We start from the raw sequence: 14,180 nt of genomic DNA, 5'->3' as shown, positions 1-14,180 counted from the left end.
TGGTACTGAATCCAAATAATCCAAATACATAATACTCAATGACCATATAGGCTAGCTTACCACCTTTAAAATTAAAATAAAAAGGAAGCAGAGGGTTTTTAGGGCAACAAGTTAAGATAATTCGTATGTTTTGGATTCCATGTGTGGCACTTGAGGGATTGGTTTTTAGGGTAGGTAATCTCATAATAATTAAGGACTTGTGTATCAAGTAACTATTTTATGGATATCTATGAATCAAAGCCTGGAAGTCAAAGAAAATTGCTTTTAAGTTTGGGTAGAATGTGAGCCCCTACATCTATCTAAAGCTCTAAAGTGGCTAGAGCAAAGACTCGATATAGAGAAGATTCTTTAGTGCATCCACTTATAGAGAGCAACAACGTACCGTTAAGTAAACAAAGAGCTCGACATGATTGGAGATCTTTATTTCTCTCTTAAAGTTTTAAGAAAAAAAAGGTTTCTTAAGAAAAAACACATAAGAGAAAAAGGGTTTGTCTCTTCATAAGACCAAAAGAGAAGTTGGTTAAGGTGAGGATTAGTTTGTGATTGAGGTGACTTATATTGGTTAGCACTTCGGCTCGCCAAACCTTTCCCTGTCAATGTCATGCGATTTTAAGAAAGAAATTTCTTTTCAATGGTTTGACAGTGATAAGTTATTGGCTAAATAGCACTTAAATATCTTATAGTTCCACTGACGTTGCACTTATATACAATTTCGTATTATTTATATACCCCGGGTTGTTTAAATTGTACACATTGCTATCTCTATTGTGTAGACATAAAAAATTTCTCCCCAATATATATTCTCGCATGATACTTTGAATCAAGTAGCACGCAAGTATCACATTTGAACATTAGGGTATATAAATGATTGAAATGTAGACATAAAATTTTTACATCTGCACAAACTAGGGTGGCAAAGTGCCAATAAGTTTAGATAACTTAGGGTATATAAATGCTGCAAAAAACTAAGTAATGATGTATAAGTGCAAAATGATTGAAACTATAAGGTATTTAAGAGCTATTTAGCCCAAGTTATTTAGCAAATCATGCTTTGTTTAGTGCTGATAGAACACCCACGGATTACGGGATGGTTCGTGCATAATTCTTTTTTTTTAATGATTTGTGTATGACTCTTGGCCCAGCCCAATCGATCCATTAATTGTACTCTAGCATCATGACAAATAGTCTAGCAAGACAAAAGCTATAGAGTTGTATAAAAGGCCATTTTGGCCCAATAGTCTAAAAGAAACCTCTTGGGCTTAAAATATGATGAAGGATATTTTTATTTTCTTTTAGGGGCTGTTTGTTTGCCTAAAAAAAGAGGGAAATCAAAGAAAAGGAAACCTATTTCTAAGAAAAATAGGTTTTGGGATTGTTTGGTTGGCTAAAAAAAGAAGGAAATCAAAGAAATGGAGATGAGATGAGATGAGTTGTCACCTTATTATAGGATGATGTGAGTGATTTTTTAAGAAAACTTGTTTTGATGTTGTTTGGTTGGCGGAAAAAAAATAAGGAAATGAATTATAAGAAACATATTTCTTGTATTAGGTTGTTTTCTTTTGTTTGGTTATTTCTTAAAAATAAGAAAATATATGAGATGAGATGAGTTGTCATTATATTAATGGATGATGTGACGCACACTTAAGGAAATTGTTTTCCTAGCTTTTTGGGAGGAAAACAAAAAAATAAAATGTTAATGAGATGAGATGAGTTGTCACAATCTTATTGGATGATGTGAGTGATTTTTAAATATGAGATGGGATGAGTTGAGTGATGTTGTGGATGAAAAAAATATTTTATTAGATGTGATGGATGTGATGAATAAGTTGTTGGATGAAAATAATATTTTATTAGATGTGGTGGATGAGTTGTTGGATAAAAATAATATTTTATTAGATGTTATGGGTGAGTTTTAGGGATGAAAATGTGTGAAATTGTACTTTTGAGATTTCTTGGTTTTCATTTCTATTTTTTGATTTTTTAGGAAATAACCAAACAGGCCCTTAATGTGAGTAATCAATATCCGAAAATATTTATGTATATTTCAGAATATCAGTGTATATTTGAAAATAGGGAAAAGTGATTGACAGCTCCCAACTTAGCAATGGCAATCCCGCCCAGCCACCCCCCCCCCCCCCCAAAAAAAATACTTGGGCTTAACAACTCAAAACCTCCAAAATCCAATTTTTTCCCGTTTAACCCCATCTAACTCACTAAAATGTCTGGATGCATTAAATCCAATTAGGAAGGATTGGCAGGAAGAGCCCTTAGCTTCTCCTCCAAAGATAATTCCTTACCATTTCCTACCCTAAAAAATCAAAACAACCAATCTTCTACCTCATTAAATCTCTCTCTCTCTCTCTCGTCTCTCTCTTCTCTCTACTCTCTCTCTCGTCTCTTCTCTCTCTGCCATTTTGAATTCTCTCTCTTACAATGCTCTTTGCTTCTTCACCTACTTTTCTTCAAAATGTTTCAAAAATTCGTCCTTTATAATGTTTACAACACAACAACAATGAAGAGGGGTAAAGATGCAGCGTTTGGCTAAAATTTTTTCCTGGGAATGGCGGCGGAAAGCTGCCACATTGGCAGCTTTCCGCCCGCCTTCCCATGCAAAAAATGTAAAACAAATGCCCCCTAAGAGTGTTACTGTAGTTATTAATGACTCCACTAAGTTTGTCAGCTTAAAATATCAAGTGTCCCAGAGACTTAAACTTCTATTGCAATCTTTGTCCCTAAAATTCATATCCGAAAAGAAAAAAAAATTAGTTTTGCAATTGTAAATAAAGATCTGAGATTGATGTTTGAGTATTATCTTCATGATGAATTTATAGACATTAATTTATATGCTATTGCAGTTGTAGATATTTTAAATTCTCAGAAAACCCAAATCTCTCTAGAAAATATCCAAACAAATGCATTTTAACAATTTATTTTTTACGTTACCATAACAAATGTTAAAGGTATAGGTTAGATATTAAGATTTTTAGTTAGTTATTAATCTTATAGGTTAGTTGTTGAGGTTATAATTTGGTTGTTAATTTTATGGGATAGTTGTGAATATTATAGTTAGTTGTTAATCTTAACGATTATGTTAAGGTTTTTAGTTGGTTCTTCACTTTATAAATTACCTGTGAATATCTTACTTACATGTTAACCTTATAGATTAGTTGTGAAGATTTTGAGTTGGTTGCCAACCATATTAGTTAGTTGTTAATGTTTATAGTTAATTGTTAAGTTTAAATTTTTTTGTCTACCATATTAATCTAATACTAGCTTTTCATCTTTAAAGGATGTTTTTGATGGCCAATTCTCAATGCATAGTTGCTATGCTCAGTCAAGCATTTAATGATGAACGTATTCCTAATGATAATCCTTATGGGGACACTATCATGATGATCGATGACATGAATAATAACCAAACAAATATTTATTTGAAGAGGGATAGAAATTTGGTAGTGCTGTTAAAGTTAGACTAGTACTTCAATACTATTCCATAGCAAAAAAGTTTGAGTACGATTTTTATTATAATGAACAATAACGTATAAGAGTGCATTGCCAATATAAGGACACACATATACCTTTGGATGTTGTTTGCTTACCCAATTCGAAATTGTTCAGCTATGTCTATATAGAAATTTCACGCTACTCACACTCACGGTCAACATAGAGCTAATACAGGTAACTCAAGGGCATCCTGCAGATTCATTACAACATAAATATAATCTAATTTGAAAGTTAGAACAGACCTTCGGCCAATTGATATCAAGAATGACTTGCTCTCATCGGTCAGCATCAAGATTAGCAAAAGGGTGCATAGTGAAGAGAGAGCACAACAAGAGTTGTTCATGATGATGAGGAAAATTACGATTTACTAAGATGGTAACACTTATCTTATTAAATACTTATGTCTTAGCTGTCATATGTGTATTAGTTGTTAAGTTTACTCCTCGGTTGTTGAGTATACAACTTAGTTGTTAAGGTTGCTCCTAAATTGCCAAGGGTACATCTTAGTTGTTAATGCTAATACTAAATTATTAAGGTCACAACTTAGTCGTTAAGTGCATAGCTTAGCTATTAAGATTATAATTAATTATTAAGTTTGTTAGTAATCTGTTAAATATACAGCTTACTTGTAAATGTTACAATTTAGATGTTAAAGTTAATACTTACTTGTCAACCTTACCGCTTATTTATTAAGATTATTTCTTAGTTGTTAATATTAATAATTACTTGTTATATTTATGTGTGTATGAAACCATGGGTAAAACTACAAATCTAGGAAGTTGTATTGCCATTGATGAGGTTGATGGCAGGTTTAGGCTTTTATTTGTAAGTTATAATGCTTATATTTAGGGGTTCGTTGCTGGATGTATGCTTCCGTTATTATTGGATGAGACATTTTGTAAAGACCACTACAAATGTGTATTACTTAGTATCACAAAATATGACATGAACTAGGGAATATTTCCTATTCCTTATTGTATATGTAACTCGGAGGACAATAAAATTTAGAAGTGATTTTTACAAGGAGTGTGGTCCATACTATATGATTGGAAAAATATTTTTACAATCCCCTATATCACTAGTCATAATTTTTGACGGAGACAAATGTATTGGAGTAATGGTCGAAGAATTCTTCCCAAATGCATTACATTCTATGTGTGTCCTACAAAAAGGATGAAGGAGTTGAGACATAAAGCAAGTAGCCCTCAAACATTAGGCGACTTGTTACAATCCGCGACTTATAAGTTCACAACATCTAAATAGAAAAATTGCATGAAAGAATTGGCCTTGATTGATCAAAGAATTGTATTGGAGCACCAAAGCATACTAAACTAATAAAGGATTTGAAATAGGACAGAGACTTTTACCTCATCACGCTTCGTCGACCAAGACTCATGAGAAGAGCCATGACTATATAATTTGTATGGTGCAGGTATTGCTTTTTCTTGTCATCCTCATTCTTGGTAAAATAACATTGCCAAATTTGATTCTTTTTGTCTCGGTTAGGACCAACTAAATCCCCTCACTGGAGAACCATATGTGATTCATAACCCATTCAATATTGAATGAGCACTCTATGTCTTCACCGATATTAAAATATGTAAAAACAAACTTCTTCTCGGTATGGTCCCACTATCTCAAGAATTGCTCAAATGTGGGTAGATCGAGACTTGGGGAGGACATAATATTTGAACACACATTTTTCATAGGCATCCCAATAACTTTTATCCATTAGAGGAACTAACTCATGATAAACTCGTAATATGCAATGAAGTTCGAGGTAGGGCGTAAATTTGATGCAACCTTTTGTCTAAAAAGCGAAACAAAAATACATAATTAGTTTGTATATAAACTGTAGCATTAAAAACCAATTCATAACCTTAATAACTAGTTATTAACCTTGACAATGAAATAACCTTAAAACTAATCATTAACATTAACAACTAGCAAATAATCTTAGCAGCCTTAACAACTAATCAGTAACCTTCAAAACTAAACATTAACATTTACAACTAATTACGCATATCGTTCAAAACTAAGCAAGTACCTAACAACGAAAAACCATCTATCACGACGGGGTAGGAAACTTAACACTCTATATACAAACTTAACAACTGAAGTATAAAATAAACAAACATTACATAACCTTAACAACAATTAAGGTTAACAATTAATACTCATTCTCCACGCTCGAAGGGTTAATGTTTAAAAACTCGCTTCTTCGGTGATAATTTTTTTGCTTGCCAAAACTTTCCTCTTTGTTCCTTTTCTTAAATCTAACAGAGCTTTGCTTGCATCATCTATGCTGTCATCTTGATGTTGACGATCTTTCCACACGATCAACTGGGCTTTGGTGTGTGAGATAATTTTCTGCGATGTCTTGAAAAACTGCTTCAACTGTTTCTCCAATAGTTGTGCGTTCCCCATTAGTCGACTTCATGTATAATTTTCTTCAAACGATTTCGTATTGTGAGCAGTCATCATTAAAGTCTTCAACATGTGATATTATCTTCGATTGTGAGTCGTCTGCTATTGTTTGAAGGGAAGGAAGCACTGTAGAGATGAATGAAGGAAGGCCAGATGAAAAGAACAAAGAGTTGGAAGGGATTGAGTTACAGCTCCTTTTGGATGATAGTTTAGAATTTGGGGTGTGAGAGATGAGACAGGGCACGGTTTACGAATAAAGGGAGTGGAGTGAGGGTGGTTAGGGGCTGTTTGTTTGCTTTATTTTGAGATGGAAAGGAGGTGAAAACCTGGCAAAATGTCAGATTTTGGCAGGTTTTCACCCAAAAAAAAAAACAACCAAACAGCCCCTTACATGAAAGTTTATTTTTTGTTTTTTTAGAAATCGGTCATGTGGAACACTATTTAGGGCCTTAGAGAGATAAAAACTTTGGTTTTGGGGGAGTTTTGGGTTGTTAACCAAACTGGAGGGGGGAGGGTGAATTCAATTGAGCGCTTGAGGGGCTACAAGCATTTCCCCTTAAAAATAAGGTGCTATTAAGCATAAATAATATCAATATACTTTGCCCTTATGTCTGCTTATGATCACATTAGTCACGTACAAGACAATGCTGGTCTAAAGGCCATTTTGGTATTTGTTGAAAATCTTTTAGTAAGCAGCTAATACTAGCAGAATATAAATCAACTTATAAAAGTTGTCAAAATAGTATTTGGTAATAATATATTTCAAATTGCTAGCAAAAGTAGCTAATATGTTTTGCTAAAACTATACTTAAAAGATCATTTAAAGTTAAAGTCAACGATACTTTGTAATAAAAGTGACAAAGTCGTGCTAATTAGTCATTTCCAATCGTCGGTCATAAGTTTTGAGGAAAAAAAAACACCACTTCTCTTTTTGCGTATACACCCCTCAAATCTCCCATATTTCTAGATTTACCCTCAAGTTCTAAGCTTGTAATAAAGAATGGGGAAATTGCTTCTGCCCCCTGAAATTTTTCATCAACGTCTTACCCCTCATAGCTTTTTATAAGCTTTCCTTTCACCTCCTCTATTGTCACTTCATTTTTAAAATTCCAGAGAATGAAGGGTAATTGGTCAAACTGAAAAACAAAAGGAAAGGTGGAACATAATCAAAGGAATAAAAAATNGTCCCTGAAATCTCTCTCATGACGGCAGCATGCTAAGCACTGCAAATTACTCAGTATCGATTTCATCTCGATTTGCAATTTAATCCCCCAATTGAATTAAAGAGATGACAAAAGCGCAACATTTCTATTCCAATCAGGAAGAAGATGAATGACTGAAGGATTTTTGCTCCTTTTCTCAAATGAATTTTTTAATAAACTTTGGTCTTTGATATTTTTTGATTCGAGAATAACCTTAAAAAAACCTCATTCCCTACCAAATTTTCTTGTTTTTTTTATTTTGCTTGTTTGGTTCAAAACAAGAAAATGACCCATAACTTTACAGAAAATAGCATAATTTTCTATAATTTATAAAAATTGAACCAAACATCCTCTAAATTTATAAAAATACCAACTTTATAGAAAAGTGTCAATGTGGTGTCGGATTTCTGGATGATTTCCACCCATTTTGAGAGGAAATTGATTTCTGTAATTTTTAGTATTTTTTCGTATTTTATAGAAAATATTTCTGTAATTTTTTTGAACCAAATATAGTTTACAAAAATCTACATAAAATTTTTAATTACAGAATTGTCATTGTCAGACATTTTGAGAAAACATTTCTAAAAAATTGTGTAACCAAACACCTCCTTCAGCTCAACTTCATAATTTAGCTATAATTTTAGTAGCGAGTATTTCCTATGGTACGCCGTTAGAAAACTTTGTTGTGTTAGTAATGAGATGTTTCAAAGGCAACAATGATTTATTATTTATTATTGTTTTCGTTGAAAAAAAAGGTGAATCGCGTTCGAATTCTCTTCCAAATGTATCCTATCGGGTCTAAGAGGTCTACTTATAGCCTGGTCGGAATCCGACCCGATTACGGGAAAATAGCATCTCCAAATCTTCTGGATTGTTCCACAAGAGCCCGAGGCGCGGCCCCATCTCATGATCCAACGGCTGAGATCATCCCACGAAATTCATCAAATTCGTATAAAAATCCCCAAATCCGCCTCCATTTCTCTCTACTCGCCGGACTCTACTCCAATAGAAACTCAAAAGCGAGAGCCTTATCCACTGAAGTCCCCTCAAAACCCTAATCCTCCAATTCCATCCTCAGGTATATTAATTCAATCGTTTTTCCTTCGCATTTAACGGAATATATTGACTTTCCCTTCTCTTTATCGTCTAAAGTTTGACTCTTGCAGGTGGGTTTTTGGGGTTTAGGGTTTTGGGTTCCTTGTATTGTAGTTTAGATTTTGAATTTGTGGTTAATTCTGTTAGGTTGTCGGAAATTATTGTAAAGGTTGGATTTTGGTCAGATGGGTATATCCAATTTCTTTCAGTTGCTATATCAATTTGGCTTAATATTTTCTACTGTATTTGTTTGAAAATGGTTAAGGGTTTTGAGGAGCATTATGACATTGACTGCTATTTTCGGGTGTTGGAAATGATTGCTCCTATGAAGACCATAGGATAAGCTGGTTAAGTTAATGTAAGGGGGGTTTCGTCTTTCTGGTGAGATTTTGTAAGGCTTTTGATAAAGATGAAATTAGATTTGGAGATTTTTAATTTTTGTGCTAATTGTTTAGAAAATTTTTGAACTTTAGAGGAAAAAAAAACATAGTTTGCATTGAATACAATATTTATTAAGAAATTAGGATGCAACAATCTGTAGCATTTTTAGCTTCAGCCTACTGTTGTTATGGTATAAGAGCAACCAAAAGTGCTAATTGCCCATATTTTACGACACCAAGCTTTTCCCCCTTCTATTTAGGCATGTCTGGAATGAAATTAAATTGTTATATGGGTTTACCTGAAGTTTGTTAGAAAATTAATAGATAAAGGAGTATTTCAAATTGCAATGAGATGCGCTGGGACATTGAAAGAAGGAACATCTCTGGGCTATAAACCCAAAAATACTACTTAACTTGATGTCAGTATTCAACACAGATACCTGTTCAGCTGTTCTCCAAGCGCTTAAGCATATTAAAACATTGACATTTAAAAGTTGTTTCAAATAATGGGAAAGAATATTTTTCTCGATATATCCAGTGAATATTTTTTGTCGATTACTGTCAGCAAGTTAGAACTTAACAGGTAACGGAGTATATCAAATTGCAATGAGATGCTTTGGCAAATCGAAACAAGGAACATCCTGGGCTATAAACCCAAAAATACTGCTTAGCATGATGTCTATGTTCAACATATATTCTACATATTCTGACCCATTCTTTTGAACAACTCTTAAATGTCAAGCTTTTACACCTTGTTTGGTACGTGGGAATCAAGTGAAGTGAGAATGGAATGAAATTAATGTGGAATGGAATGGTCGTTTCCATTCTCACATTTAGTTGCAATTTAGAGAATGAAGAGGGAATCGACATATCTAGTGAGAATGGAATGAAGAAGGGAATGAAATGGAATTAATGTGGAATGGAATGGTCGTTTCTGTTCTCACATTTAGTTGCAATTTAGAGAATGAAGTGGGAATTGACATATCTGGAAGTTTTATTTATTTATTTATTTATTTTTTGATTCTCACTTTAGTTGGAATGCCCATTTCCTATCATCTCATTGGGAATGCTCATTGAGGGGAAGTGGGAATGAACATTCTAGCTTCCAAAATAGGGTTGTGTTCGGTACGACAAACGAGGTGTAGGTGTGCTTGGAGCTTGGAGAGTAAGTATCTATATCTTCAGAATTTTCTAGAATACTCAAAATGAATGGAAAAGAAGTTCTCTGTTTCCAGTTAAGATTAAGTTCATAAAGATATAAAATCATTGATCCAATCACTGGAAGTGGAGGCCATTTTTTAAAATGAAGCATCTGTATGGTTTCTAATATCCTGGAATGTTAATAGATATGACACACTAAAGCTGCATAGGGTTACAAATATGCTATGTATTTTGGGTATTGTTATTCCTCATGCATTGGAGTCATGAGAGAAATTTTCAACTGAGATAGGTGAAATTCATTGATAATGTCTTGTGAATGCACATGAAGAAGTTATCGTTTTGGTACCTATATATCTTGAAATGCATATCCCCTCAAAAAAATATATTTAAGGCTCTTTTGATAATCTTATTGACACGGCTCTATTTCTTTCCAATAGTTAAGCTCTTCTATCTTGTATTTACCTATGCAGGTCATGGCTGCTTTCAGTACTATGTCTTTGGTTGGCCCTTTGGCTGCTCCCTGCAGCTTTGCCAAAGATAAGAATCTCTCAGTTTCTTCCCAACAGCTCTCATCTTTTGCATCTATATCCTCAAGGTCTCTGGGTGGTGGAAGGCAGAAGTTGCATGTACAGAGAAGATGCAACTCTAAGATCAATGCAATGGCCAAGGAGTTGTATTTTAACAAGGATGGGTCAACCATTAAGAAGCTTCAGGTATGTTTTTTCTTATTTTCTCCATTAAGCAACTTGTATAGTTTTGCCTAGATGTACTGTCATTAGTGTATGTAACATCTTTTTCCTATGCTTTCAGACAGGAGTAAACAAGCTTGCAGACCTGGTTGGAGTTACTCTTGGCCCCAAGGGCAGAAATGTTGTATTGGAGAGCAAGTATGGATCACCAAAGATAGTCAATGACGGAGTTACAGTTGCCAAGGAGGTATTATAATTACGAATGATATGAATTGTTACAACATCTTGGTTTTTAAGGCTAGGTCATTGTCGTTACTGAAATATATTATTAATCAAATTGGTTATACATTTAGAGTATAGCTTCATAAATGTCAGTTGAAAGGCCTTTCTTTTTTTGTATATTGTCTTCCTTTTCCATTTAGGCTGTGTTTGGTTAGGTAGAATGTGAAAGAAAAGTAAAGAGGAAAAAAGAGGAAAAAAGAAAAAGGAAATAATGTTTGGTTGGAAAGAAAGTTGGAGAACAGGTTTGAAGGAAAATAAGAAAAATTCTTTAAGGACCCAAAATATGGGACCAATGGGGGGGGGGGGGGGGGAGTTGGCCATCATTAATGATGACCAACTCATTATCCAATAGGAGGGGGGCACCTCACTTGTCCCTTTTATTGGTCCCATATTTTGGGTCCCTGTAGTAAAGCTCGGAAAATAATATAAGTCCACTAGAAACGAGGCAGAGAATATAATTAGTTCTCAAGTTATTTCAAGTTAGGCCCTCAAATCATTGAAATTTCTCTTGGGTCCCCCTAATTTTCATGATTAATGTGTAGACTCATGAAAATTGGGGGACTTAATAATAATTTTGATGATTTGAGGGGCAACTTTTAAGATAACTTAAGAATTTGGATGGCTTAATAACAATTTCAGCGATTAAGGGACTGATTTCATAGTATTAAAGATTTGTAAAACTAATGTGGACAAAGCTTAAAACTAAAAAGGACCAGAGTTTTTTTGATATTAGTCCCTTTGTGGTTAATTCTGTTAGGTTGTCGGAAATTATTGTAAAGGTTGGATTTTGGTCAGATGGGTATATCCAATTTCTTTCAGTTGCTATATCAATTTGGCTTAATATTTTCTACTGTATTTGTTTGAAAATGGTTAAGGGTTTTGAGGAGCATTATGACATTGACTGCTATTTTCGGGTGTTGGAAATGATTGCTCCTATGAAGACCATAGGATAAGCTGGTTAAGTTAATGTAAGGGGGGTTTCGTCTTTCTGGTGAGATTTTGTAAGGCTTTTGATAAAGATGAAATTAGATTTGGAGATTTTTAATTTTTGTGCTAATTGTTTAGAAAATTTTTGAACTTTAGAGGAAAAAAAAACATAGTTTGCATTGAATACAATATTTATTAAGAAATTAGGATGCAACAATCTGTAGCATTTTTAGCTTCAGCCTACTGTTGTTATGGTATAAGAGCAACCAAAAGTGCTAATTGCCCATATTTTACGACACCAAGCTTTTCCCCCTTCTATTTAGGCATGTCTGGAATGAAATTAAATTGTTATATGGGTTTACCTGAAGTTTGTTAGAAAATTAATAGATAAAGGAGTATTTCAAATTGCAATGAGATGCGCTGGGACATTGAAAGAAGGAACATCTCTGGGCTATAAACCCAAAAATACTACTTAACTTGATGTCAGTATTCAACACAGATACCTGTTCAGCTGTTCTCCAAGCGCTTAAGCATATTAAAACATTGACATTTAAAAGTTGTTTCAAATAATGGGAAAGAATATTTTTCTCGATATATCCAGTGAATATTTTTTGTCGATTACTGTCAGCAAGTTAGAACTTAACAGGTAACGGAGTATATCAAATTGCAATGAGATGCTTTGGCAAATCGAAACAAGGAACATCCTGGGCTATAAACCCAAAAATACTGCTTAGCATGATGTCTATGTTCAACATATATTCTACATATTCTGACCCATTCTTTTGAACAACTCTTAAATGTCAAGCTTTTACACCTTGTTTGGTACGTGGGAATCAAGTGAAGTGAGAATGGAATGAAATTAATGTGGAATGGAATGGTCGTTTCCATTCTCACATTTAGTTGCAATTTAGAGAATGAAGAGGGAATCGACATATCTAGTGAGAATGGAATGAAGAAGGGAATGAAATGGAATTAATGTGGAATGGAATGGTCGTTTCTGTTCTCACATTTAGTTGCAATTTAGAGAATGAAGTGGGAATTGACATATCTGGAAGTTTTATTTATTTATTTATTTATTTTTTGATTCTCACTTTAGTTGGAATGCCCATTTCCTATCATCTCATTGGGAATGCTCATTGAGGGGAAGTGGGAATGAACATTCTAGCTTCCAAAATAGGGTTGTGTTCGGTACGACAAACGAGGTGTAGGTGTGCTTGGAGCTTGGAGAGTAAGTATCTATATCTTCAGAATTTTCTAGAATACTCAAAATGAATGGAAAAGAAGTTCTCTGTTTCCAGTTAAGATTAAGTTCATAAAGATATAAAATCATTGATCCAATCACTGGAAGTGGAGGCCATTTTTTAAAATGAAGCATCTGTATGGTTTCTAATATCCTGGAATGTTAATAGATATGACACACTAAAGCTGCATAGGGTTACAAATATGCTATGTATTTTGGGTATTGTTATTCCTCATGCATTGGAGTCATGAGAGAAATTTTCAACTGAGATAGGTGAAATTCATTGATAATGTCTTGTGAATGCACATGAAGAAGTTATCGTTTTGGTACCTATATATCTTGAAATGCATATCCCCTCAAAAAAATATATTTAAGGCTCTTTTGATAATCTTATTGACACGGCTCTATTTCTTTCCAATAGTTAAGCTCTTCTATCTTGTATTTACCTATGCAGGTCATGGCTGCTTTCAGTACTATGTCTTTGGTTGGCCCTTTGGCTGCTCCCTGCAGCTTTGCCAAAGATAAGAATCTCTCAGTTTCTTCCCAACAGCTCTCATCTTTTGCATCTATATCCTCAAGGTCTCTGGGTGGTGGAAGGCAGAAGTTGCATGTACAGAGAAGATGCAACTCTAAGATCAATGCAATGGCCAAGGAGTTGTATTTTAACAAGGATGGGTCAACCATTAAGAAGCTTCAGGTATGTTTTTTCTTATTTTCTCCATTAAGCAACTTGTATAGTTTTGCCTAGATGTACTGTCATTAGTGTATGTAACATCTTTTTCCTATGCTTTCAGACAGGAGTAAACAAGCTTGCAGACCTGGTTGGAGTTACTCTTGGCCCCAAGGGCAGAAATGTTGTATTGGAGAGCAAGTATGGATCACCAAAGATAGTCAATGACGGAGTTACAGTTGCCAAGGAGGTATTATAATTACGAATGATATGAATTGTTACAACATCTTGGTTTTTAAGGCTAGGTCATTGTCGTTACTGAAATATATTATTAATCAAATTGGTTATACATTTAGAGTATAGCTTCATAAATGTCAGTTGAAAGGCCTTTCTTTTTTTGTATATTGTCTTCCTTTTCCATTTAGGCTGTGTTTGGTTAGGTAGAATGTGAAAGAAAAGTAAAGAGGAAAAAAGAGGAAAAAAGAAAAAGGAAATAATGTTTGGTTGGAAAGAAAGTTGGAGAACAGGTTTGAAGGAAAATAAGAAAAATTCTTTAAGGACCCAAAATATGGGACCAATGGGGGGGGGGGGGGGGGGGGGGGG

General features: G+C 34.1%; 2 protein-coding genes across 2 annotated transcripts; both read left to right on the top strand.

The window, feature by feature from the left end:
* LOC109822837 (ruBisCO large subunit-binding protein subunit beta, chloroplastic-like) lies at positions 8,097 to 10,729 on the top strand. The gene is made up of 3 exons (XM_020389097.1): positions 8,097 to 8,211; positions 10,240 to 10,482; positions 10,580 to 10,729. The coding sequence occupies exons 2-3, from the start codon at positions 10,243 to 10,245 to the stop codon at positions 10,712 to 10,714; spliced, it is 375 nt and encodes a 124-aa protein (XP_020244686.1). The 5' UTR covers positions 8,097 to 8,211; positions 10,240 to 10,242; the 3' UTR covers positions 10,715 to 10,729.
* LOC109820059 (ruBisCO large subunit-binding protein subunit beta, chloroplastic-like) lies at positions 13,336 to 13,851 on the top strand. Its single transcript, XM_020386120.1, has 2 exons — positions 13,336 to 13,604; positions 13,702 to 13,851. Exons 1-2 carry the CDS (start codon positions 13,356 to 13,358, stop codon positions 13,834 to 13,836), a joined length of 384 nt encoding a protein of 127 aa, XP_020241709.1. The 5' UTR covers positions 13,336 to 13,355; the 3' UTR covers positions 13,837 to 13,851.

This window comes from Asparagus officinalis, chromosome 8 (genome assembly GCF_001876935.1).
Source record: "Asparagus officinalis chromosome 8, Aspof.V1, whole genome shotgun sequence".
Lineage (NCBI taxonomy): Eukaryota > Viridiplantae > Streptophyta > Magnoliopsida > Asparagales > Asparagaceae > Asparagus > Asparagus officinalis.
Note: the sequence above shows the minus strand (reverse complement) of the source record. Positions and strands in the feature narration are given on the sequence as shown.

What these genes read in the sequence shown, in the direction of transcription:
- LOC109822837 (XM_020389097.1), top strand. Translation starts at nt 10,243, where the DNA reads ATGGCTGCTTTCAGTACTATGTCTTTGGTTGGCCCTTTGGCTGCTCCC. An exon ending in CAACCATTAAGAAGCTTCAG is followed by an intron (nt 10,483 to 10,579) that starts GTATGTTTTTTC and finishes CTATGCTTTCAG; the next exon opens with ACAGGAGTAAACAAGCTTGC.
- LOC109820059 (XM_020386120.1), top strand. Translation starts at nt 13,356, where the DNA reads ATGCAGGTCATGGCTGCTTTCAGTACTATGTCTTTGGTTGGCCCTTTG. An exon ending in CAACCATTAAGAAGCTTCAG is followed by an intron (nt 13,605 to 13,701) that starts GTATGTTTTTTC and finishes CTATGCTTTCAG; the next exon opens with ACAGGAGTAAACAAGCTTGC.